The sequence below is a fragment of the Fusarium subglutinans genome (assembly GCF_013396075.1).
Source record: "Fusarium subglutinans strain NRRL 66333 chromosome Unknown NRRL66333_c0000036, whole genome shotgun sequence".
NCBI lineage: Eukaryota > Fungi > Ascomycota > Sordariomycetes > Hypocreales > Nectriaceae > Fusarium > Fusarium subglutinans.
Window position 1 is genome coordinate 264,398 of NW_023502099.1, and position 20,683 is coordinate 285,080.

A 20,683-nucleotide genomic window follows, 5' to 3' on the forward strand; every position below is an offset into this window, starting at 1 on the left:
CCTCGTATATTCACCCGCAGAGCCTATGCGTCATGACCTTATTGCTACACCGACACGTTTGCGTTCCGTCAGCCTCGCCTCACGTTTCGCTAAAAAAGGATCCCAGCACATCATACGAAATATTTATGCAACTCCACTACCATTACTGTCCTATCTCAGCGATATCCAGCTGGATTCGTGCTATCGTGATGGAAAGTTTGAAGCTCATTCAAGGCTGAATACCGCGTGTTAGAAGAAGGCGAGTACGCCTTTGGCTCGGGCGAGATACCCGACACCAGAGGCTGATAGTTCGCCTCACCCTGGGCGTGGGTGACAGGCTGTTGTTGATAATAGGGGACGACTGGAGGCTGATCGATTGTCGCGGCCGCATGAGATCCAGTACCTGATTGACGCTTTTTGTGGCGTATGAACCAGAGACCAAAACCAATCAAGGCGAGTAAAGCAAGCCCCCCAAGAACACCGCCCACAATGGCTCCTACAGGGGCAGAAGAGTTTGAAGATGAGTCTGGTTCAGATGACGAACTCGATTCGGTAGATGAGGTGGTCTCTTGGGTGTTGCTCTCTCCTGTCGTTCCTGTTTTTGCGGTCAAGTCGCCATCTGAAGTCGTAGGCTCAGAAGTAGACTCTATAGACGACGTTTCGATGCTAGCCGAGACACCCTCCAGCTCCCTGTACATGGCCACTTCCATATCCTTTGTCGTACAAAACGGGTAGAGAGTAAGCTCATCACCGTCACTATCAGTCGAAATCGCAGTCACGCATCCCGAAGGACTGGTCCAGCGTTAGTCGATACCACACGTGACACGAGAATTTGTTGAGTAGCTCACCAGCATAGCTCATCCGATGACGTGGAAGTGCAAGTCAACGAAGTAAAGCATCTTGTCTTGATGTATCCATCACATCCAATGTGACTACTGCTGGTTGCACAGGTCGTCGTTGTCACGCCAGAGTAATAGCAGTAGTTCACGACCCAGACTTGAGTCCCATAGTTAGCCGGGCTTGCTTTTAGAAGTATTGAGAGTACTTACACTGCCCGGGGATAGAATAGTAGCCACAAACATCATAAGTGCCTGCATTCTGTCGCTTGAGGATGTCTCTGTTGTAAGCTTCTGGTGGCTCTGTGATTGCGGGGTCAGGAGGGGAGCCTGTCGAGCCACCGCCATTCAACGCGTAATAGACGTCAGCCATCGGATCGCTGATGAGTAAAGATACTGGTAGATTTTTCTTATCGCTGCGTTTAAATTACAGTGCATACGTGTACAGAAGTCTTGAGAGAGAGGTTTGAGTTGCGGAGAGAACAGGAACAAACCGAAAACACGATCCGGAGAAATGTAGGACAAAAAGGAATCTGAGGCGGCCCTCATTTTCAGGCTCTTCCTTGGGCTTCATCCATAAATAGATAGGTGGCGTTACAAGGAATTACAAACATGCATGAGCTTTCACAAGCAGAACGCACTCAGTACCCTGAAGACCCAATGATAATGTCACTCGGAGGTATGCCGCAGTATGCGGTTGGAGCAGGGGGGCTGCTATTGGTGATATGCCAAAGCCTGATCTACAAGCTGAAAAATGTGTATCTTGTCTTGGCTTCGAGGCCTGCTGGAACCAGTTAAAACAAGGCCCAGGGGGGAAGGAATGTCTCTTTTCTCTCTCGATATCACAATTCTGACCAATGGTTGAAGTTTCCTCGCAGCCATATTTATAAAAGACGAGCTAATGTAGTTGGGATGATGCCAAGCATATTTCTTCCAGTAGGACAGAACCAACCTGCATGTGGCGTACGCAGACGACGTGTTCCTTGTTCGAATCCTCAGCCGCTTGTCACAAGCTTCGGGAAGAGACAGCGCCGACGATTGACACTTCCTATCTTCCGACTTTCCAAGCTCTGACCATATCATCGGTAATGAGCGTGGCGTTGACGATGGTAGTCGACTGGGACAAGCCCTTGATCGGGGTGGCTGCAATTATTAGCTGCATGGGAACGTTTGACTGACCGGACTAACCTTTGAGAGGTGCGGTTTTTTGTGCATCCGCTATATTTGCAAGATAGCGAAAACGGTTTCGACTCTCATAGGATGTCACTTAGAATATCATGACAGTGGGTAGGTATCTCACATCTCTTCTTTTAAGGCGTCTAATCCAGCACTATATAATTCTCAACTGTTCGAACTGAACTGCAACTCGGTCAATTATGTTCAAATCTCAGCTGTCTCCTTCCATAATCCCCTGACCGTTATGAATTCTGTATAAGCCGCCAAAAACGAAGCTATCGTCTCGGGGAACAGTCCCCCGTCTCGTATCCAATGAACCGTCAGTGGGCCATAAAGAAAAAGGTGAACAAAATTCCTCCGCCATTCTGTCTTTGCCTCTTCATCTTGCTCTTCCCCGGTACTTCGGCTTTCATATCGGTCGTATAGCAGTTGTGCCATCCCAGACATGACAAAAACACCCCAAGACTTGAGAGACCAGATCATGAGCTTCGACTCAGTCTTCTCTGACCATTTAAATACGCCTCTTCTTGTAAGCCATGCTAGATTCTCTGTTCCATAGTATCCAAACAGTCCAAGGATATATGTAGCTCTTATGGCTGCCAGAGCAAAGTACCTCCGCGGGTTGCTTTTCCTTTCTTCGCTTTCCTTTTCGGATGCGAGACTGTTTAGAAATTCTTTTGCATCCGCCCATGTCGCCAGTAAACCCCATAATCTGGTGATGATCTGCCAGTCGTCCAGAATATTCGATAGAGCCCTGAATCGTTCGGCGACAAGAGGTTTCTTGGCGGACCATGAGCCTATCACTGGAGAAACCCTGAACGTTGATAAGAGTGACAAGAATCCTGACGGTGCAAGCCTCAATAAGATTTTGCTAACTTTGAGAAGCCAGCTTTTCAGCCTATCGGGAATTGGCGTTTCGAGTGCAGTCGCCACGAAATGTGCTGCGTAGGCCAGGAAGAGGATGAGGGCATCATGGCTCTCCCGGGTATGCATCAATCGATTTAGGCGTGAAATGAATGCATCAAGCTTTTTGATGGGCCAAAGTGCTTTGCTGCCACTAACGGTTTGGTTTCCTATCGAGGGATTCTTGACAGATACATGGCTGTCCTTGTCGGGTGCATCTACGCCTTCAATCACTGGTTCAGGTAGGATTGTTCTTGACTTTGTCAGCTGGATACTTTCTAGAATGAATGCTAGACGTTACTTCATGTCAGCCATGCTGCGCGTGAGAGAGAATGATTAATTTCAAAAATGTTTCCAGGCATGAGAATTGGATTCCTGATATTTCTTTCTTCAAGATTGAGGTTGATATGATGTTGGTGAGATAGATAAGTTTTGATCAAAATCCAAGGACCCGGGGGTTCAGGGTATCAATAGGAAACGAATCTGCGGGGATCTATTGGCACTTATCTTGTTAAGGGCAATACTGGGTACACGCTGTGCAGATACCGGCTGCACTTACTCAATGAAGATTGACGCCATGTGTGAAGTTTGTGATGGGGATGATATTGTCACTAACAGTTTACGACGCTAGCTACCTTTTCTTTGAGACCTACTCTACAATTTACAAGGCTGATCGGCCTGAGAGATATTATATAGACTAATATTACCTTTAAAGCAGTAGTATAGACTACAAAGATCTCATCTTTCCAAGGTATCTCCAAAAGTCTGTCGTTGGATTGTTAGCCCGTATAAAATTGCTTGGTGCGACAGGCGGATCATTCCTCTCTCAGCCCCACATTCACTTCTGCACGCGTGCTATTCCCTAAAACGGGTAAAGCTGTGCATCGCTGCAGACCGACTTCCAGCAGGGATCTTAATGACAGCGAGAAGATCCCTTGTTCGTGATTTGTGCATGCTTCCATTATCGAAACGTCGAATTCGAATAGAAGACAGCTGAAGTCGACAGAAAATAGACTTTCAGCGGCAGTGGCGCTTGGAATAAATTACGCCCGTAAAAGTTAAAACATTTCGATCCTAGGGGTTCCTCTCTTGCTAAGGTGCCTTCGAAAGGGTTGTCTTCTTTGCCTGGAAGAATCGAGCTTTATGGAACAGTCGTGACTACATCGCCGTTGATTAGTGATTTCAGCATCAGACACCAGGCGGGAGAAGGAGTATTGTCTTCGTGCTATATTACACATCACTTGTAAAGATACGGAGCAAATATGACTGATGTCCAGAAAGGAAAATCCAGGCATCATGTACCATATATCGCTCATTCCTACTAAGTCAATTTGAACATCCTCATTGGATGAGCTCACTCTTTGAAGCTTCACGGGCGTAGTGTAACTTGAGTCCTTCATAACAACCCAAGAACAGTCCGTTCCCCACAGCAGCTGCTATACAAGTAACAGTTGCGCCTCTAAACAGCCCTGAAATCCCATCTCTTATCAATATGCCCTTGGCAATAGAAATGGGGCCTCTCGCTGCGGGCTTCCTAGCTTTCTCGCGGATTAGCGAAGACGTGAATAATGCTTCTGGCTGTAGAAGATGGCTGGGAGGAGCGACTTCCGGCAGCCGCATCCTGGTTTTCACGACGTCAATAGGGACAAAGAGAAGCGAAGCTATTGAGCCGCCGATACCAGCTGTGATTCCGCTCACTTTGACTTGTTCCGCTATGCTCTCAGATTTCTTTGACCCCCGGAGCCAGGCGCCTTTCAGGTACTCGTAAATGGAGAATGTGAGACTGGTACGTGGCAGATTCCCAGCTACCAAGACCGTATATCCTGTCCATAGTTTCAAAGGATGCCTTGCGAAGTGCTTGAGCGAGGCCAACATCGGGTTACGCTGGACGCCACCCTCTGAGAATCTGGCAACTTGGGCGTTCTGTTTGAGGACTTCCGACGGGTTGATGATAGCGCACGCGACCATGTCAGCCAGCGCGCTGCTAGCGGCATGAACAGCTGTTTGAGATAGACTCCCAGGCTTGAGATCCTCCTTCGGCTGAAGAGCAGTCTTGGCCGTTTCGTAGATGGTGAAGAAAGTGACAGAGGCCGGGATGGTCGTGACAACGGTTGGTGTCAAGCCGCGATAAAGGCCTCGGAACAGCGTCGCTTGGAGTTTGCCCTCGTGGCTCCGGTATTTCGGTACATACTCGGGGGATTGAATGCGTGTTATGAGAGTATCGAATGGGTGCACTACAAACTCAACGCTCAGTGCCGCGAAAGCGGCGGCCTGTTGCCGTTAGTATCGCTGATGCCTACAGGGATTTCGGGATGCTCACCAAGGATATGTCCGTAGCATCCGCGCTGGTTGGGGCGGACATCAATCAGAGTGCCAGAGCTGATTGACCAAGAAAAAGACTCAATTGAAGTGAACCCGACAACAAGGAAATGGTGGTTTAGGAGCGATGAACAGATTTCCAGGTCCCGACCAATATTTCTCAGGGCCAAGCGTTTGGCCCAAGATCAACGACGTCAACATCGAAGGTTGGAAGAACGCGCTAGGCTATCGCCCCGACAGCGGAGAGGCCAGAACGATGGACAGAATACCAGTATTCTTTTTGCTATGACACATAAAGTGTCTTTAGCAAGGTAGTGTCTTACCATTCGCAGTTCATTACTGATTTTTGAAAGAATTTGGACGATGCTGGCTTCGAACGAGCATCCATCCTCATGCTCTCAGGCTCACAGTTGCCTCCAGGCTTAGGCTCCAGGCGCTCAGCGCTGAAAGGCAGAAATCGGATTAGCTAATCACAACGCACCCTTTCGATAAGCAGCAAACAGAGCCAGCGCTTGACTTCAATTCATCTCACGCTCATCATGACTCGACTTCATTGAAACGAGAGCGCATCGCTCTCCGATGGCCACCTTTTCTCTTCGAACTCATATCAACGCCTCTGGATATTTTTCCAGATTCAATTTTATTGCTTATGAGTGAACCAGGCCCTCGAGCGACTGAAGCTCACCAAACACTCGCGTTTGTTAGGCGGAAGCGAAAGCAAGTTGGCAGAGCCTGTGATGGCTGTCGACTCCAACGGATAAAATGCGACAACAGCGTTCCATGCCTCAACTGTCGAACGCGCGGCCGTGAGTGCAGCAACAATAACGCCCCTACCGTGTCGACTCTTCCTCAAGCGCAAGATGAGATCGACAAATTGAAGCGACGGGTGAAAGAGCTTGAAGCACAACTTTCGCAGGCGCGGAATAGCGAGACACCCGCTTCACAACAACAGGAACCGACGCCGCCTGGCGGATCACCAGCTCTCCCAAGACCAGCGACTCAGGAAAACATCAAGACGAAATTCTGGGATGGCGTATACCTTCGCCCAGCACGATCGCCACACAGCGCTTGGTTCGGGCCTTCATCACTTTACTTCTTCATTCATCGACTCAGCACATTTCTCAGCGCTCAAGCCGACCACATGCTCATTCACCTCGCCAGCAACCTGGAACAGTTGGGCCAGGCGGCCGTGCCACAAGACTCTTCACGACTGTTGGCGCCACTCACGCGAGTCAACGAGGAAGGCTTCTATCTGACCCCAGTTCAGGAAGGGTTCTTCATCAATCTGTACTGGGAGACCTACCATACATGCATCTATGCCGTGGTCGATGAGGCGAGCTTCAAGGCGCATTACCAATCGCTCTACGTCGATGTGCCGGCCGGATCGCCGAGGAAGCCATCCGCATTGGTGGACATCATACTCGCCATGTGTATGCAATATCATACATCCGCGCTCCCATGTGGCCAGCAAGGCAACATTCTTGAAGACAACGACGCTACCATGGCCGGCCGATGGTACTATAGAAGGGCACAGACCCTCTTGGCTTGTGAAGTCGAGAGTCCATCCATCTCAACTCTTCAATGCCATTTGCTCTGCGCTTTGTACGTCTGCGGGGGATCCTTTCACAACATGGCCGACACAACCATTTCCCTTGCGATCCGAACAGCCTACATGCTAGGCCTACACTTGAATCCACCGCCCGCAATGCCACAACGCGAGCGCGAATTCCGGCGACGACTATGGTGGTCCGTTTTTGAGGCTGATTCGAAGGTCGGTATGAAAGTCGGCCGCCCGTTCCTCATCCGCGACTCGTATGTCATGCCCGAACTACCCAGCGATACCCTTGAAGTAGCTATTGAGTCAGGCTCGGCATTTCCTCCCATCGGAGATAACGCTACGTGGCTCAGTCTCAATCTGCAGCGCACAAAGTTATATCAAACCGCGAGAACTCTCAATCAAGCATTTTACGGGTACGCGCTCAACATTGCCGATGGGAACTCCGTCTATGATGACCCAAACACGATGGAGGATCTTGCAAACGCCTGGGGCCCACGAACAATAGCTCTGACAGAGTGGACGAAACAGATTCCCCGAGCCCTCAAGACAAGCCGGAAAAACGGCAGCCCCTACGCCCTTGATGACTCCATTCTCGACATCGAGCCGTTTGCACCACAGTGGCTTCAGCGACAGCGCTTCCAATTGGAACTCGAGTATCACCACCTTTGCATCGGCCTCCATCGCCCGTTTCTATCTTTCGCTCTACAACAGGGAAGTTTGGCAACCGCAATGGCAGCCAAGTGCGCCCAACATGCGATGCAGCTCACAAACATAACCCGACAAGTCCTATCCAAGACTTCAACACTCAACGGCTGGCATGAAGCTTTCCAGTGGCAGTGGAGCGCTGCAATGACCTTGGTAGGGTTTGCTGTTGCGTACCTCAATCACCCATTCGCGCCAGCTGTACGCTCATCAATAAAGGTCGCTGTCTCCGTTCTCGACATCTTCGCCCGTAGCTTTGATGCTGCTTCTAAAGCCGCCGTCATCGTCCGTACCCTCCACACGAACATCGAGTCCGTCATGGCCCAGCTCGAGATGCAATCGAGCCCGGCGACTGTGACAGCCATGGAAAATCCCCTCTTGTATAATGTCCCTGTTCAGGGAGGCATAACGAACACGGTGGTCAATCAGTTTGATGCGATCAGTGGAGATTTCGATCTTCTAGATATGGCGATGAATGTGGACTTTTGGGCCGATCTCGACATGCTTCTACCAGGGATTTCAGGGTCTACAACTGATACAACTGCGACTTAGTATCTGGGCTACGATCAATGCGAATCATGCGCTTTTGCACAAATGATTACGAACGAACTAATTAATGACACATATCAATTGCATTCGCGATTCACACTGTTCTCCTCAGTGATCTAGTAAATACTTGATACCGGCCATGCGACCCTTCTCAATCGACAAGCTTCGACAACCAGCCTGCCCCTCCTATCTGTCGCACATTGTGACTCAAAGCTGTTCAAAAACAGCTACAGCCGCCTCAGCAGTCGAAGTAGCGCTAGCAGGGTTCTGACCAGTGACCAAACGACCATCAACAACATGGAAGTCATCCCAAATACCAGGGGCACGCTCATCTTCAAGCTGTCAGTAAAGCTTCAGTCATCGACCGGAAAGGGAACTTACAGGTTGCACCAAGACGAGCGGCAACTTCCTCGACCATCTCGGAGCCCCAGCTTCGAAGCTCGCCCATGATCTTCATCGTGTTCTCTGCCTCGGTAGTGAAGCCGGTGATCTTCTTTCCCTTGATCAGAGGCTCATTGGTGGTAGGGTCAATGAGATTGGCAAAGATAGCTGGGCCGTGACAGACAGTCGAGACGACTCCGCCGCTAGCCCAGACCTGAGCAGCGATGTTCTGGAGAGAAGATGCAGTGGGGTAGTCAATCAGGGCCGCATGTCCAGCTGAGGCGTAGAACAGACCATACTTGGATGGGTCAAGTTCAGAAGCCTTGGGCATGTTATCAAGCTTCTTGCGGAATTCGCTGTTGGTGTCGTTCCAAATCTCGAGGTCATCGCCGTTAAGGAAATCAGGCTGCTGAGAGAGCCAGTCGGGTGTATAAGTGCCAGTCTCCGAGGCAAGGTCGACCTCAAATCCGGCAGCTCTCAAGACCTTGTACGGATGAAGAGCTTCACTGATGAAGAGGCCAGTGGTTTCCTTGCCGTCGAAGAGAGTGGCAGAAGCGGATGTGATGCTGATGAGGGCACGGCGAGCAGGAGACATCTTGTGTAAGTGTGAGCCTGTCGAGTGGGAATAGAGGATGTACTGCTGATTGTTTGTTCGGAAGGTGTTGGGAGTTGCTGCTGAATTGCTGAATTGTTTGGATTGATCTTCTATTTACTGATAGGATCATCTCACTCATATATACTCGTGGTGATTGAGTGCATGCGAGATGCTTACGAAGGCCATGACCATGCAGTCTGGGCTTACGGCCTCACATTCTGGCATTGTCTCACGATGTTGGCACAGAAGAATGAGCCATTCCTATTGGTCAGGCTTGCATCACGGTAAGCAGGAGTCCATTTATGGATGGTGTTGACCCTGCCATACATGAGCGACCCCAGCTTCGTCATACCCTTAGATCCCGAGAATTGCTCTTGATAAGCCAAAAGATCATCGCCTCGAATCGGAGTTTTGCATTCGCGATTGTCGACACTCCGAGGTTCCTGAAGGATCGAAACGAGGTGGGGAGCAGTTTGTTTGGAGATGTTCCCATTCGCCACAAGATTAGCGGCCTAGGGGAGCTTGTCCCATTGGATCGGATAAGACTGAACGGGTCTGCCAACATCGGAGTCCCGGAGTTGGAAATCAACGAGGCAGTGAGAAAATGACATAATCGCATGTCGCGACCCTCAAGGCGACCAAGATAATAACGTTGATCTTCAATCTAATTTTTCACTTGATCAGGGTATAAGAATACGCCATGGCTCCAGCTAGCTCCTCCACCATGATCCCAACTCTAAGTCATAGAACTCGTTGTACTTCAAGCATCACTTTTGCCTTTTCTTCATCATCTTGTACTTGACCAGCATCCACATCCAAAATGACAGTCACAAAGACAACCACCACAATCTCTCCCAACAGCAGGCTATTCAAGCCAATCCAAGTCGGCAATGTCCAACTCGAACACCGCATGGTCATGGCCCCTCTGACCCGTTACCGCAATGACGACAACCACGTCGCAAAGCCCTTTGTCGAGCGGTACTACTCCGAGCGAGGTTCAGCGCCCGGCACTCTCATCATCTCAGAAGCTACCGGCGTCTCGATGCAGGACACCGGCATGCGCCAAGGTCCCGCCTTCGTCACAGACGAGCAAGTCGCTGCGTGGAAAAAGGTCATTGGTGGCGTTCACGCAAACAAGTCACTCTGGTCGCAACAAATTTGGGGCCAAGGTCGAGCTGCTGATCCCGAGTACCAGAAGGAGCGCGGCTTCAAGTATCGCTCTTCCAGTGCTGTGCCTATTGAAGAGGGTGCACCTGCGCCCGAGGCTATGACCGAGGAAGAGATCCAGGGCTTCATCAAGGACTTCGTCGCTACTGCTCGCCGTGTCATCGACGCTGGTGGTGATATGATTGAGATCCATGGCGCTCACGGATATCTCATCGACCAATTCACATCCGACTCAGTAAACAAGCGAACCGACAAGTGGGGAGGCTCTGTTGAGAACCGAGCGCGTCTTCTGCTCGAGATTGTCAAGGCTGTCTCAGCTGAGATTGGCTCCAAGCGCGTTGCCCTTCGCCTCTCACCATATGCTTCCTTCCAGGGTGCCGAGTCATCCGACGTCAAGGAGCAATATTCCTACATCGTCAACGAAGTCAAGAAGATTGGCCCTCTGGCTTATCTCTCTCTTGTCGAGGCCCGCGGTGACCCCGCCAAGCTGCTCGCTCCCGATACCGACTCTTCACTTGACGTGCAAACCCTTGACTTCATCCTCGACATCTGGGACAATAACTCACCTGTGATTGTTGCCGGTAACTATAGCCCTGCGTCAGCGGCTGAGGTACTCGACGGGCACTACAGCAAGTGGGATGTTCTGGTTGCTTTTGGCCGCCACTTCATTGCAAACCCTGACTTCGTCTGGAGGGTCAAGCATGGCGTTGAGTTGACCAAGTACGACCGCACTACTTTCTACGTCCGAGGATCAGAGATTGGATACAATGATTATCCTTTCTCCCAGGAATACGTTGATGCACAGCGAGCTTGGGCTGTAGAGAACCTTCCAATGCACGCCAAATAAAGACATAGAGCACGAATTACATGATTGATGAAACTACAGAGTAGAGCATACAATTAGATCAAGATAGAAAAATACCATTCGATTTTACAATTAGCATATCTGTTATGTGTAAACTGCACAACCTTCTACCGGCACCTTATCAGTGTGACGTGACGAGTCGAAGGGGAAGGGCGCTGTTGACATGCTCTCCGCTTCACGTGTCGTCATGGTTGCGAGCGGTGACTTACAAACGTAATGATCATTTATCGCCTTTCATCTTCAACTTCAACTCTCAATACTTCATACTTTCACGACTCTTATTACAAACATAAGTTACCATGGCGTTGTCAGCAAGCTCATCATCCAAGATCCTCGAAGGCGGGTGTCTATGCGAAGCCGTCCGCTACAAGATTTCCTTCCCCAAGGATCACGACCTTTCCAAAGACTCTTTGGGGTGCATTTGCCTCTGCACCCAGTGTCGCAAGCAAACAGGAAGCTTTTTCCTCGCGACCTTGACAGTCCCCATCTCCGCCATCGAGTGGCAGGGCGACTCGGAGGACAAGATCAAAAGATATCGCAAGTCCGAGAATATCGCTCGGGGCTTTTGCGGCAACTGTGGCTCCTTTTTGTTCTGGCATCCCGATGGGGGAGACATTAGCATCGCGACTGGAAGTCTGGACCCTTTGTATCTTTTCGGCGAAGGATTTGAGGACAAGAAGGGCGGGGTTCCCTCGGATGGGTTTGCAAAGGAGATCTTCAGTGGAAATTTCAAGGTCGAGTATTGTGAGAGTGAGATCAAGGGCGTCACGGATGATATGCCAATTCTTCACAGGGGAAAGCGATATCAAGGCGAAACTCGTAATTCTTGAGGGCCAAGGGAACCGCGAATGTTTCCAAGGTCGTGTAGCTAGTCTCTGTCCCTATAATTCTTCTCTCGAATATCCTCCCTTCTTGGGGGCGACAAAGAGCGCGGGCGAGGTTGTGGTACCGGAATGCCGCCCTGTGCATTGATGCGACGTATCATAACGCCGACCTCGGGGTAATCAGGCTCATCTTTCGGTCTTCTGTCAAATATCCTCATCTCTATGATAGTCAATGGTCTTCTTTCCCAGATATCTCTGTAAATATGATGATGCGTGAGTGCTCTCGGTGCGTCGACTCTCACGCGATTCTGCTTGTCGCCGAGAATCGGCAGAGGTGATGGTAATGATCCCGGCTCCTCCTGGAGAAGGAAGTCAAAGAGAGCCTGTTGCTGCTCATCTCGTAGTTGGTACACCCTTATCGTCTGACTCTTGCGGCATGAGTGAAAGTAGATGTTGGGGATCTCATCCAGATTTTCAGGGCGCCGATTGAACACAGTCACACCGCCCAGAATACGGTCCTCAGCCCAGTAGCCAACCATATCTGCTACCCCTTCTGGATATATATCGTCGTCAAGATAATCGTGGTGACTGAAAAGAGTTGGTCCGGGTGGGAATCGAGCCATCGTCTCAGATAGCGGCATCTCCCAGTATGTGACGGCGTCGATATCTCCTTGGTGAAGATGAGGTTCGAGCTTATGCAGCCAAACTGCTATTTGATGCAAAGCAACAGCTACCAACTCAACTAGGCGCATATTGAAAGATTTTGAGCCAGGTTCGGCCTTTTGAAAGGCTTTTAGAGTCTGAATGGATTGTTAGTGAGGGACTTCAAAATGATCAAGCTGATGATGATATCGTAGCCAGATCTTTGTATTTGTAGAAAAGACAGGATGACTTACTTCAGGGTCAAACTTGAGACTCGAAGGGTCCCATTCTTTGTAGTATTCATGCGCTTTCTCCAAAGCCCCAGGACACAAAGTCTCATGGTCATCAATGATGTGTTCTCCCATGATACCGGGAAGTCGACGGTCCCAAGCAACATCGGCAATGGGGAGGCCATCTATAATTTGAGCGTATGTGACCTGTGCTAATTTTGTTGACAGAACATTTCTGATGGCGCGGTCCAATATTTGGAGATGAGGTTCGGAGGTGATATTTTTGAAGGGCACGCGGTTGTCGTAGGCGGTGCGCGCAATGTCTCGGAGCTTTTCCTTGTGCGCTTCCAACTGGTCGGGATCCATGGGTAGATTATCAAGTGTATCGCTTGGAAATAGTTATGTTGATAGTTGAGATCGCGCATGTGAATGAGAAACTTTGACGGAAACGTGGAGATTCGAGATGTGGGAGAAGATGAATCTGAGAGATGCGGGCAACAACAGAGCAGAGCTGGCGAAAGTAAATGCCTAACTTCCAAGGCGCCCCATGGTTGAACGGGCCCTGTCCAATCGGCACCAAGCAGAGGTGATAAGCGCCGGGCTTTAGCGCTGATGCCACTAGAATATCGCTCTTGGCAGGGGTTTGGCTTCTACACCTCAAACACTGGAAGTTGTCGCGGAGCACGACTTCGAACGCCAACCATTGGGCGACCTTTGAAATCGTATCCCAGCCAGTATCCGAGAATGAAATCACATTGGCTTTCGTGTTTCGGGTCCCTATGCACCGCCGCTGGACGCTTGCTGTGGTCTCTGGTGTGCGCGAAGGCTGACCAACATTTGGATGAAATTGGTAGTCGGAACAAAGCACTGCAAGTCCCAGTCATGCAAACCAGTTGTAGAACTGTGGCAGGATTGTTTTCTTTCTTCAAGAGTTAGCCTCAAATCTCAATAAAGATCCATCGCAGTTTCTCTAGGCCCACGAACGGGAAGGCGAAAATTGGCCGATGAGAACTGACCGAATGAGAGCTGCCAGGCACTCCGCGAGGTCCAAGAGCAGGCGAATCTGGGCGGTACTGGGAAGCGAAGTTCTTCGGCTGCGTCGTTGAAGCCCATCGGGACCCCCGTGATCCTCGAGGCAGCAATCAGGCTGGGACTTTCTTCGGTACCTTGGACGGCCGCCGTAGCTTCCCAATGCAACACCAGATCATCCTGAGATATGTTCAACTGGGTGAGACACGAGATACTTCATATCGTTCTCAGCTAACACAATTCCCTTCCAGATTTCACCGTTCCAATTTACAGTTCCAACATTGCAACATCTCGAATATCCACCGGTGCGGTCGCCATGCAAGATATGCGGCGACCTTCTAGGTTTCCTGACGTAGGTGGTGATCTCACACCATATTTCGAAATGATCAACTCTCTACCGAGACAAAGAGTTAGCCGTGATGGGCTTGAGGAGATCATGCACATGGCAACCAGGCCTGAGTTTGTTCGGCCGGTTTCAGTACGGGTTTAGTCGATGGTGTCCAGGACTAAATGGCATCACCGTGAAACAAAAACTTCACAAACCAGTTTCTGCCAGGTTTAGATGTCTCTAGGCAATCTCCAAGGAATTATTTCATGTCATTGAAATCTGGCAACTTGCAATATATATTGCTTTACACTCGTCATTATTTCTAACTATCCTAAAAAGCCAAGTCAGGCGTGTGTAGTGACGAAAAAGTCTGTACCTTCCGAATAAGGGCCTCAGTAAGAGGATATGGTTTGTCAAAGATCTGACAAGAAGCATCAGCTGAGACCATACACTGTCATTGATTTGTAGAAGATATCAAAGATTTCCCATTCGCGATTTGCGTAATTGCCACTCCGGAAAGCGCGGTCCACCAAGGAATCAGATGAGGGGACTGTCATCGGAGTATCTGTGGTGACCTCACTACAAGACAGGATAATTCCATACTCAAACTTGCGGTGATTCAACATCACCGCTATGTATCTCTCGATAGCAGGCATCAGATGATCAAGAATGAACATCTGTCTGTGCCTGACCCTAGAATGGCGGTGCATGTTTTCACATCAAAGCTCACTCCATTCTCATTCGACAAGCATGTCCCTCGGGTGGCATGGTTTCTGGAAGGATTCATATTGACATTTGTTGTCATCTGTTCTCTTTCTTGCTCGGGATCAAGGGTTGATTCACGTTGATAGTCGAGCGTCGCGGTGATGTTGGCGCTCGACCTAAGGAAGTTAAGTTGATTAAGGTAAAAAAGGAAGGGTTTCGGTCGAAGCAGAAACAATATGCGCCCTTAAGTTAATGACAGATTTGTGTACATCGGGGCGGAAAACAGACTGAACAGGGGGTTAATTCTAACGAGATATGATATGGGCGGTCTGTGGAATTCCTGAATTTACCTGTGGGTTGGGAGGCACAAAACTTGAAAGTAGACAGTGAAGAAGAGCGTAATCTGATTCGGCATCGCGCTCTGGCCACCGAAGACCTCATTTTGGCTGGATTAGTACAAATAAAAAGGATGGCGTCACTTACCACCACTTACTCAAAGTGCGTCTCTGCATTGGCTCTGGTCAACAGGTTCCCAGGCGGCACCACGTGGAGGTTGCAGAGTCCGTCTTCTCCGCCCACTAGCACCTCTTCCTGTAAACAAGGAACGAGGGCCAGCCCCAAACTTTATTGTGAATAAAGATTAATGGGTTGAGATGCTATAAGGACAAGCCTATTCCAACCGGAGACGGACGTGCCTGTCTGTCTCCTTCAGACCTAGCTCCTGGATAGGACACTCAGGCACGCGTTGAACCGAATAAACGTAGCATATTGCGGCCAACCACAACTATGACAAACTAAGAGTGTCAATCATATTCGTTAGCTCACCAACTCGCTCGTCGTTTAACACCGATGAGTCCGCGAGCTCGGGATCATCGTCTGTCAATATCGACTCGTTGTCAGGCTTGGGATCATCGTATGTCCATATCCACTCGTTGACGGGCTCGAGGGCGTTGACTAACTCTTCGTCCTCAAAGTCTGGATCTCGCACATCGAGGCCAGGTGGCATGAAGTCATCATCATCGAAGGAACACAAATCGGGACAGCCTGCCCCACCGACAAGCGCGACGATATTGATAGAGACCCATTGCAACCTCATCATGTTGTAGAAGTGCTCTGCTTCATCTATGTCCATATCGATGGAGAACCAGTGCCCTGTCGCAAGGCGTTCGCCGGACCGCAAGAAGGCTTGGACAATTGGGCTCCCGTGGCAAGTGTGGGGTTTGACCGAAAGTGTCGGGTCTGACTTCAGACTCTCTTCCACTTGCTCTGCGATGGACTTGTAGGAGGTTGTGGCGTTGCTGATAACCTTGGGCATCCAATGGAATTGCAAGTCAACCCTGGCTTTCTGCACACCCACTAATTTCTGGGGAAGGCCTGGCTCGAACGCAAAATAGGCCTTCTCCCACCAGGAGTGCAGTTGCGGACTGAGGCATATCATGTTCCAGGTCTTGTCCGACTGTCCTCTTGGGTCTCCGGCTTGGATAGGGGGGGCGAGTATGCTCTCGTAAGAGCCTCCATCCCTTACTCCAAGCATGCTGCTGATTCCGGCGCTGAACTGTCTCATTGACATGATGTTCCTGAGGGACTTGTTCAGACTCCAGGGGACGATATGGCAAACATGAGGATCTGTCGCTGCCGTCACAACACACCTATGCATATCCCGCTCGCGGCACAGATCTTTTTCGTTACCGTCGCGGGCTTTTGCCGCGTCGTTAGCTGCTTGGAGCTGCTGCTGAGTGACGGTTTGCGGCACGTCTGCTGGGATCGCCACCTGCATGACTGTATGTGATTAGCCGGATCGGACATTTTACTGGTCAGATTGTTGTTACTCACTATGGCACATCATTGCGTAGGTATTGTTGAGCGCTTTCCACAAAGTCCAGCCATCATGGTCCATAGGTGACAGGTTTCCTCCACGGTCCAGAGAGCTCAATGGTACCGACATGATCACAGCGCGGTGACGTTGGTCGAAGCGGAGGGCAGAACTAAACGTGAAGATCTTGGATTGAATCTGTATGCCCCAGAGGGCCCTTTTTTCGACCTCAATTTCAGGAAGAAACGACCGGACTTTGCTGAAGACCTGAATGAACCTGTCGTCGAATGCTTCCTTGTAGCGACTGTGACAGCGATCTTGGGCGAGGAGTGGTGTCACCCGGTCCAGGTCCTTCAGGAGGCTCTCCTTTCGAACTTGAGAGCGGCTTGTACTCATTGTGAATTTGAAGTTTCGCTAGAGATGTGAGAAGAGAACATATGCTGGGATCATTATGGGAAAGCACAAACCGAGAATAGTAACAATGAATTTGACTTGTAAAAGAAGTTATGTTGTGAAAAGCTCTGATGAAAATTCTGAATCTTTTAGGAGAAGACACGAGTCTGAGGGGGTTAGTCAGAGTGCTAACTTCTGAAGGCAGACGAAGCACTGCCCAGCACTGTCAGGTTCCCTTTCAATACTGCTACTTTGAATCGACATCGTTTCTTGAAAAATCTTTAACCATCCTTGCCAACCCGTTCAGAGCAACTTTCTTCCTCTGATGGCTTTTCATTGTCTCGAGTCATAAGATCATCCTTTACGTGCATGATGTTATTATTTGGCTCTTACTTTACTGAACCGATCGTCAAAAAAGGTGACTGAGAATGTAATCGCCGTTTTTCGACCGTGTTCTGACTTGCGAAGTGAGAGTTTTTCGATATAAGTAATCTTGAATGAGTACAGCATCCAATTGGTATCTCTCACACCGACAATCCACTCAGGAATCCTTCCACATAATCTCCCCAAGTCCGACAGTACGATCGAGCCTACGGTCCAACCTGATTCAATCCTCCCTGCCCCCTCCTCAAAATTCGGTCGATTGGAGTTTGATTCAAGATTCTAGATGCGACATTGTCGAGTTCAGACCGGTTGGCCAATCAATAGAAATAACTTCGTCTTCTGTATAGGCCCTGACTTGGCAGTCAGCATTGGTTCAGCATATTCAGGGGCTACCAATTTGTACCTTGACAGATGTCAAATCTTGGTTACCCTCAGCTTTGAGGTGCATAATCTCAATCTCTCGATTTCTTCGCAACTTGGACCGGGCCAAAACGTCCTTTGTGGTTCCTCATACGAGGGTTTCGGAGGCAAATGCTTGAGGTTTGTTGAAGTATGTCGAGAAATCCTCTTGCTTTGGTGGTACAAAAGGAATGAGAGCTCCTAATCTGAGACACTAAGTCAGCCAATTGAGAACAGTCGACAGAAATTACATACCCTTGAAGTAATCCTGGAATTCCATTTCGTAGCTTGCTGAGTTACCTTCCTGCGTTGAGGTCACGATCTAGTTTGTCAGTTCATCACATGTCACTATGGAGTAGGTTCCCTATGCATTCTGTCAACCAAGGGGGCCGGGCCCCAACTCCCGTTTCGTCTCTGTACCAGTGTTAGTTGCTGAACCCATGAAACAGTGCCTCTTGGAGTATTTTTTGAAGTTACCTCATTTTCTATGGTACTACTGAAAAGAGTTAGCATTTGGTACTAAAGAATTGGGCTCAAGATCTGACTCACTCATCTTAAGAGTGAAGCTAGACAAATGTGTCAGTTCTAGTTCGATGTTTTCAGTGCAACTTTGAACTCGAAAGGATGCTTGCCTCACTTGAGGCAGATTAGCAAAAACTTTCGAGATATTGAAGTAATGAAACCCTTACACATGGAAAAAAGGAATTACTAAATGATGTTAGCTTCTTCGGCTTGAAAGGACAGGCATATGGCAACTCACGGTCTGGGCATCAGAGGCCCCATCATCAAACTTGGCCTTGATCTGTGTCAGTCATACAACTCTTCTCTGGCAGGCAATTACGTACCTCCTTCTCCGCATCAGCATCCTTCTTTGCAACCACCTATGTTAGTAGTTTATTCACTGGCGCCGTTTAGGCATGTTCCACTTACGCGGCCATTGGTGAGGTAGTCCTGGATCATGTTAGTGTGAGTTAAAAACATTCGGGTATCGACTTACCTCCAGGGACGGCGTGGGAACAGAGGCCGAGTTGTTCTCCATCTATCTTTCTCAGCTGACCATTGAATACATTCAGAATCAGTAATACATACCTCCTTGATCTCATCATCGAGGAGCTACACCACCAACACGGGTTAGAACAGCGACTGGGACAGCATAAACAGGCATTTACTCACGGCAATCGTCTTGCAGTCTTCCTATATTTTGTGTAAGTCTCTGTAGTTCCACACTATTTGGGGTGACAACTGTAGCACTTGCCTTGCACCGGGAGTCGTAGACCGCGCGTTCGGTCTGGAGACGACCGATTTCGACGTCCAGCCACTATTGGTGTGATCAGTATTTCCCTTTTGATTCAATACCATCCAGAGTCTCAAAAAGAGTCAAGGATGCTGCGATAACCCATACAGAAACGACGGCGTGGTTGTACTATGATAGCCTTGGTGTCAGTCTTGTTTCAAGTCGTGTCGAGGGTGTTTAATCTCACAGCGAAACGGGCTTTGTGAAACTAAATAACTGTCAACTCTTATCCAAGTAGCCGGGAATTGTATGATTACTCACGTCCATCGCAATTTTTTTGTTCTATGGTGAAAGCTTATTAGTATACATTTTATCTGGGATTGCTGTCTGTCAGAACTTACGCCAAGGAGCTCCTTGGCGGCACCTCCCATCGCCTTTTTGCTTTAGCCGTAGCACAATACAATAGAGTTACCAAGTACTCACATGTTTGGGCTATGAGAAATTAGCTAATTCCAAGATCGTGTATGATGAGGACAGCTGTGACTTACTGCTTTGGGCTTGGTAGGCCCCTCCCAAGGGGCCGCGACCGTGTCGAGATGGGGACCGGCAGCCCCAGAGGCGCCGGAACGGCGACCCATTGTCGAATTCGGCTATTTAAACTGGTCAATTAAACATCAATGCATTTGAACATGTTTTTTCTTACCTTCTCTGCCTCAGGGGCAGGAGTGGCCTGATCGGCCGTGATATCATCCTAACATGTTAGAGACACTATAACTGGAACTCGATGGTTGCTCAACCTACGGCCTTTCGTTTCTAGAGGAACAGTTGGGGTCAGAGTTGAATATCCTGTGAGGGGATTCTTTGGAGACTTACCTGAACCCGATTAAGGGCTGCCTCGCTCTTAAGCCGAGCCGTCAGCACATTGTCAATGACCTTGATGAGTGATGTTGCTTACAGAGGACTTCTTCTGTATTGAAGTTAGCAACATGAAATGGTCTCAGGTATCATTCTTTGACACAAGTGTGGCGGGCAGGGGTCGGGCGATGGAATACTTACCGAGGCCTTTCTACCAGTCATGCTATTGTAATGTAAGGGAACCAGAACGTTAACGACTTCGTACTTGAGGTTGAATCTTACGTTGCAGTGATGTTGGACTGCACGAAGGATTAGTTGGCCAAGCACTTTGAGGAGCTGAGTGACGCCTTGGAGTTGCAAGTCAGTCGAGGGAGGGAACTTACAGTTTCTTTGGTTGTAATCGTCTACGAAAGTCAATTATGTTAGCGAGCCACTCATCTCATTCAAGTCAACACTGAATAAACCTACGGGCTTTGATGGCGGGAACTCCTATCGTGAATCACTACGCGTCAGCGGCCAAGGTCTAAACCACGCGGGGGGGCGAGAATAATGGGCTACGTACGCTATTTTCAATAGTTAGTAGGAGAACATCGATATCTTGATCATTCCGTTCGAAATGTCATGGGGAAGGGGATACTTACCGGCGGCGAAAGTTGGCGGCGGCGATGTTGAGGGAGAGAAAAGAGGTCAGAATAATTTCAAAGGCAGGATAGAAAACCATCGCGTGGGCACGGACCATCGTTACACAAACCACAACAGCTGCACTCTGGGCTGCCCTGGTAAAAGTTTCTAACAATATGGATGAAGAGCTCATTAG

At 49.2% G+C, this 20,683-nt stretch overlaps 9 protein-coding genes across 9 annotated transcripts; 3 read left to right on the forward strand and 6 right to left on the reverse strand.

Moving 5' to 3' along the window:
* Positions 1-155: 155 nt before the first annotated feature.
* Positions 156-1,364, reverse strand: FSUBG_4112 (uncharacterized protein; the record flags this gene model as incomplete). The annotated part of the gene is made up of 4 exons (XM_036682067.1): positions 156-771; positions 828-975; positions 1,029-1,211; positions 1,256-1,364. 4 exons carry the CDS (start codon positions 1,362-1,364, stop codon positions 156-158), a joined length of 1,056 nt encoding a protein of 351 aa, XP_036540419.1.
* A 2,871-nt stretch (positions 1,365-4,235) lies between these two features.
* FSUBG_4113 (PET8 member of the mitochondrial carrier (MCF) family) lies at positions 4,236-5,256 on the reverse strand (the record flags this gene model as incomplete). Its single annotated transcript, XM_036682068.1, has 2 exons — positions 4,236-5,165; positions 5,215-5,256. The coding sequence occupies 2 exons, from the start codon at positions 5,254-5,256 to the stop codon at positions 4,236-4,238; spliced, it is 972 nt and encodes a 323-aa protein (XP_036540420.1).
* A 606-nt stretch (positions 5,257-5,862) lies between these two features.
* Positions 5,863-8,025, forward strand: FSUBG_4114 (transcription activator acu-15; the record flags this gene model as incomplete). Its single annotated transcript, XM_036682069.1, has 1 exon — positions 5,863-8,025. One exon carries the CDS (start codon positions 5,863-5,865, stop codon positions 8,023-8,025), a length of 2,163 nt encoding a protein of 720 aa, XP_036540421.1.
* A 204-nt stretch (positions 8,026-8,229) lies between these two features.
* FSUBG_4115 (uncharacterized protein) lies at positions 8,230-8,998 on the reverse strand (the record flags this gene model as incomplete). Its single annotated transcript, XM_036682070.1, has 2 exons — positions 8,230-8,354; positions 8,404-8,998. The coding sequence occupies 2 exons, from the start codon at positions 8,996-8,998 to the stop codon at positions 8,230-8,232; spliced, it is 720 nt and encodes a 239-aa protein (XP_036540422.1).
* Positions 8,999-9,818: 820 nt separating this feature from the next.
* On the forward strand, positions 9,819-11,012 carry FSUBG_4116 (NADPH2 dehydrogenase chain OYE2; the record flags this gene model as incomplete). Its single annotated transcript, XM_036682071.1, has 1 exon — positions 9,819-11,012. The coding sequence occupies one exon, from the start codon at positions 9,819-9,821 to the stop codon at positions 11,010-11,012; it is 1,194 nt and encodes a 397-aa protein (XP_036540423.1).
* Positions 11,013-11,329: 317 nt separating this feature from the next.
* Positions 11,330-11,860, forward strand: FSUBG_4117 (glutathione-dependent formaldehyde-activating GFA; the record flags this gene model as incomplete). Its single annotated transcript, XM_036682072.1, has 1 exon — positions 11,330-11,860. One exon carries the CDS (start codon positions 11,330-11,332, stop codon positions 11,858-11,860), a length of 531 nt encoding a protein of 176 aa, XP_036540424.1.
* A 38-nt stretch (positions 11,861-11,898) lies between these two features.
* Positions 11,899-13,092, reverse strand: FSUBG_4118 (uncharacterized protein; the record flags this gene model as incomplete). The annotated part of the gene is made up of 2 exons (XM_036682073.1): positions 11,899-12,654; positions 12,751-13,092. 2 exons carry the CDS (start codon positions 13,090-13,092, stop codon positions 11,899-11,901), a joined length of 1,098 nt encoding a protein of 365 aa, XP_036540425.1.
* A 2,480-nt stretch (positions 13,093-15,572) lies between these two features.
* Positions 15,573-16,997, reverse strand: FSUBG_4119 (uncharacterized protein; the record flags this gene model as incomplete). The annotated part of the gene is made up of 2 exons (XM_036682074.1): positions 15,573-16,567; positions 16,622-16,997. 2 exons carry the CDS (start codon positions 16,995-16,997, stop codon positions 15,573-15,575), a joined length of 1,371 nt encoding a protein of 456 aa, XP_036540426.1.
* Positions 16,998-17,886: 889 nt separating this feature from the next.
* On the reverse strand, positions 17,887-20,605 carry FSUBG_4120 (uncharacterized protein; the record flags this gene model as incomplete). Its single annotated transcript, XM_036682076.1, has 17 exons — positions 17,887-17,978; positions 18,033-18,099; positions 18,538-18,573; positions 18,623-18,658; positions 18,708-18,728; positions 18,775-18,816; positions 18,867-18,890; positions 18,951-18,971; positions 19,018-19,095; positions 19,413-19,445; positions 19,495-19,503; positions 19,560-19,661; positions 19,715-19,762; positions 19,813-19,824; positions 19,885-19,944; positions 20,068-20,143; positions 20,508-20,605. 17 exons carry the CDS (start codon positions 20,603-20,605, stop codon positions 17,887-17,889), a joined length of 855 nt encoding a protein of 284 aa, XP_036540427.1.
* Between the last annotated feature and the right edge of the window lie 78 nt (positions 20,606-20,683).